The 4655-nt window shown below is 38.5% G+C and overlaps 1 protein-coding gene across 1 annotated transcript in view; it reads right to left on the bottom strand.

Annotated features, from left to right (window-relative positions):
- Positions 1–2676: 2676 nt before the first annotated feature.
- The window catches only part of POLN (polymerase (DNA directed) nu), a gene marked incomplete at its 3' end in the record, with an annotated part of 64193 nt that continues 62214 nt past the window's right edge, over positions 2677–4655 (bottom strand). The window contains 1 exon segment of the mRNA XM_010139261.1: positions 2677–2759. Coding sequence (XP_010137563.1) covers positions 2677–2759 — 83 coding nt within the window.

Here is a 4655-nt window from a genome sequence, read left to right as displayed (position 1 = left end):
GCGGGGGCCGGCGTGGGCTGTTGTGCCCGGGTTCCGGCAGCCACCAGTCTGGAGGAGGTGCTCCCTGCTGCAGGTGAGGAAGTCCGAGAGAGGGAGGTTCCTCCCTGCGTGCTGCTTTATAACCTTAACACGTAACAGTGCACCTGACCCTCTTTTAACCAATTAAATGCGGGGTCAAGGTACGTGCAGGGAATAATTCCCATTCGTTCATTAACCAAAACAAGGAAGTTTCAGCCCAAACCGGGACAGTTGTATGTGCTTTAGTTTTGCAAGATTACCAAGGCAGAAACAGGTGAATTGAATTGCTCCAAACAAAGGAAAAGACAGTATACCATCTTCCCTCTCACTGTTCAGTGTATTTATTAAAGTACCAACTCCTAGATACAATGAGACACTTCTTCCTTTATTACATTATTTACTGTTCTCCAGGTCTATAGAAGAGACCTTGAAAATACGAGCCAAGTGTAACCTAAAACTAAAAAAAATATAGAAGAAAAATTACTATTGACGACATGAAAAATTTTCATTAAATCCTGTAAGCATATTACAGATGAGCTCTGTATTTTTCAATCCTAAGAGAAGTGAAATAAGTATTATTCACACCCTTCAATTGTATCAAATTGCCTCCTTAATGAAAAGTAAACCATCTTTTGAAGAGAGACAAACTGGGGGTGGAATTCATTCCATCAATTCCAGGTATCTAACAACTACTTTTTGTCAGCCCAGTTTCCATCTAAATAGTTCCATGGTATCGCTCCATGTTATGCCTTAATTAGGATCTGATCATATTACTAATGAACCAAAGCATGTTATTATCTTTCAGATGCTTCAAATGCCCTCATTTGAGAGAGAGGGAGATGAAGCACAACAAAGTAAACAGAGATACTTAAATGAAGCACTTGGTGCACTGAAACATTCAGTGCCTAGTACACAGCAATTGGGGCAGTGACAACACTCTGCTTAATCTAATCATTTAAGTTCTCTACAGCATGACTAGACAGACACAGGCTCTACTGAGGGAGGCTCTAGCCCCAGTAGCTGAAGCATTTCCCTTTCTCCACTGACTATATACAGAACTACAGGGCATTCAGCTGCTGGTGATTGAGTCAGGTGTCTGCCTGTTCCACCCACACTGAAGGGTACAGATCAAAAACGTGTAGAATCTGCATGGACCAAGGGGTAGTGATGCTAATGCTTGCACTTTTAAAAATAATCTAGTAATGAAAACATTCAGGCTGGAAATGAGAGATTTGATTCCAGTCTCAGCATAGGAAGGTCCAAGTTTACATTGCAGGGAGCTAGTGCTGGGCTTTTTTAATATAGATTTTAAACACAGATGTTCCTGGAGATATTTAAAAAACATATAGGTGTGATGCTTAGGGACATGGCTTAGTGGTGACCTGGCAGTGCTGGGTTAGCAGTTGGACTTGATGATCTTAACAGGCTCTTCCAAACAAAACAATTCTCTGATTCTGTGAAAATGCAGTAAAACTTCATGTAAAAAGGCATGTGTGTATAGATATATATTTTCTTATATGTGTGTATATAAACTACTCATATTCCTATATATAAAATAGATATTCTGGAGAGCTGAAATCGAAATGGTTTTCTCCCCTTCTCAGTTGAACACCCTAAACAATAAATCGAACGTCCTTGGCCAATTCTGCCTTTGGTTCAAGGGCTATTGATGACTCACTGCAAAAGATAGTCTAGAAAGATGTAGTTTTAAGTGCTTCCAAGTTAAAGCCTGCAGCCTAGGGCTCTCATTTCCTAAATGCGTTTTCCAATTACTCATCTTCTGTGGAGCTTTTGGATTTCTCCAGAAGACCTACATAAACTTTAGTTAGCTGTTCACTAAAACAAAGTCACAGGAGCTTGTAGGCGAGTGATACGTATGCATCTGTCTTTCCAGAAAAGGTAATTCCAAGCATGTATGAAACATAAGGAGAGTTGGGCATCATGTAAGAAATGGTAGGCAGTTTTGGAAATTACGCAGAATGGCTTGACTTATCCAGGACCTGGGCAGAACTTCAGCAGAACAGTGTGGATTTTTGCAGGTTTTCTGCAGTTGTGAAGAAATGACAGCAAACACGAAAATCTAAAGGAAGGAAACACTTTTATACTGTGTGTGTGATTGAGCACTGGCACAGATTGTTCAGGGAGGTGTGAAGTCTCCATCCTTGAAGACATCTAAAAGCCGTCTGGACATGGTCCTGGGCAACCAGCTCTAGACACTCCTGCTTGAGTAAGAGGGCTGGATCTGATGACTTCCAGAGGTCCCTTCCAACCTCAGACATTCCGTGATTCTGCAATTATGTTTTGAGACAACATTGGAGTTCTTTTCATTTCATTGCCGTTGTTCTCACCTCTGTCTATACACTTTCGAACAGAATGCAAAAGTCCGCTCAAAATTAAACGCATTTTTGGTAAAAACAAATGCTTCAGTTACATCAGCAGCAAATAAATACAAAATCAGAGTAAATGTATATGTCAATGTGGGTGTATTAATCTGATGATTTTTATACTGGATGGATAATTTAATAATCCTTGATAAAAATAAAAATGTAATACTCTGACAAACTTTAGTTTACTTTCAGAAATTCAGTCTACTTACATAAATTATGGATAGAGTATGAATCTATTGTAGCTGGGGTTTTTTTTTCAAAAAATGCCTACCTGCTCCGTAAACCACAGAGTAAACTATACGCTTTGCTTGCTCTCTATCAGCATGTTTCACTTGTTCCTTTGGAATCCCCTTCCTAAACAAACAAACAAACAAACAAAAATCATACATTTTCGGTTAAAATTTAAGTCATTATCACCAGAAAATGTATTTAAAGTCAATAACCATTTAATAACTACAGACTTGTAAGGTATGAAAAGAAGCACTTAAAGGCTTTTGTCTTCGGCCAGGAATGCACAACTTCTTTACAAATTTTGGTGGTGATAGTGCATAGTAAATGAAACTCTTTATTTTAATCTTAATTGTCTCCTTTTTAATCAAATTCTTGGCTAGGAGAAGTCCTGCTATTATACTATTAGTTCTTTAGGTTGAAGAGGATTCAATCTTGACCTGTGAGGAATATTAAATCTTTTCAGCAACAGGATTTTTTCAAGATGTGACGTATATAGAGACTCAAAACATAAGTATGATCTAAAGGTTTTTTAAATAAGGGTTATATGAGGGTTTCACTAACAGGAATATCCAACCTTTCATGAAGAATAATGACTGATAAAAGCATGCACTGAATCTCTCCATATCTTTCAGAGCTCCACAATAGTGATGCTTCATAAACCAGCAGCACTGGCTGTGTCTTAACCAGAGAGTGTTGATAGTTTACTGCCAGCAAAGCATCCTCCTCCTTGGTTCCCATTCACTCACCAACTGCTGTACACAGTCCCACCAAAGGTCTAATGGATTTAGCAATTTGCAAATAAAAAACCTAGGACTCTCCAATCATCAGGTACGTGCTACCTATGCTTTTCCTTATCCAAAGGTACCTCCCGAAGCAACACTGACATTACTGACAATTGAAAACACCGAAGAATATATTGATTATTTGGTTTAAATGGAAGGGCATTGGGGGAAATCTTTGTCATCTACTCACTCTGAAAACAAATACCTACACCAATTGTATTTGGAACATGAAGATGAATTTCTATCAGAAATAACTGATGACATATGCACAACTTTCAAGTAAGTCTCCTCATAAATCTGTTCATGATGCTTTGGTTGCATTTTTAAAAGCAAGGTTTGCTATGCTGTTATGGAAGTTTTTTGCCATGAAAGATGCTTTGTCATGAAAATTTTGGCTGACAAGCTTTGAGAATATGAAGCATTTCTGTGTATCTTCTTGAGGAAGAGTTCTTCACCATTATCATGATATTCAAACATGTAGACAATCAGCAGAGACACAGATTTTTGCTTGCTTGGCCCATACACTGATTTTAGCCAAGCCTGTGCATAGTACTGTTAAAAATAGGCACTCTGAATGATAAACAGGTACATCTTGAGTTCAGTCAGATTTAAGCGAGTCCTTATGGTAGAATAGATCTTTTGAAGAGGAAAAATAAAATCGAGTATAATTTCAAACCTTCATTGGGCAAATAGTCTTTTGTTTTGCAGATGATCGCATTGTTCTTTTGAATGCTACTAATTGTTCAAAGATAAAATAGACTTTTCACTGCTTGTGAAAACATAATGTTTCTCGCTGAGAAACATAAAGAAATTGATAATCTAATACACAGCGACTTCCATCTCTAATGAAGACTCTTGCGACTTATGTCAACCATTCTGGTAGCTGGACATTCTTATAATTCATCTTCTTAATTACGCCAGGTTAAAAGTTCATGGCTCTTTTGGATAAAGCAGGCTGAGATTCCCAAGTGTACCTGGTAAGAGGACAAAGAGGCAATTGGAGCTAACAAGTGCAGAATTAGGAAACTGGATGTTGTTAATGATTTCCTGGAGCAACCTCTGGCAGAAGATCTGCGGGAACTTCCTGAAGAACCTGGCAGAAAGCTACATAAACACTTGAGAAAGCATCTATCCAGAACCTGGAGAGAAAATAGAATCTGATAACAAAGTAGGTCTTACCTGAGGGCCTTCCTGAGATGAAGAACCAAGACTGAAGAATACTGAAACCAGGGGAACC

This window comes from Buceros rhinoceros, unplaced genomic scaffold (assembly GCF_000710305.1).
Source record: "Buceros rhinoceros silvestris isolate BGI_N320 unplaced genomic scaffold, ASM71030v1 scaffold5317, whole genome shotgun sequence".
NCBI lineage: Eukaryota > Metazoa > Chordata > Aves > Bucerotiformes > Bucerotidae > Buceros > Buceros rhinoceros.
This window is presented reverse-complemented; position numbering and strand designations above follow the sequence as displayed.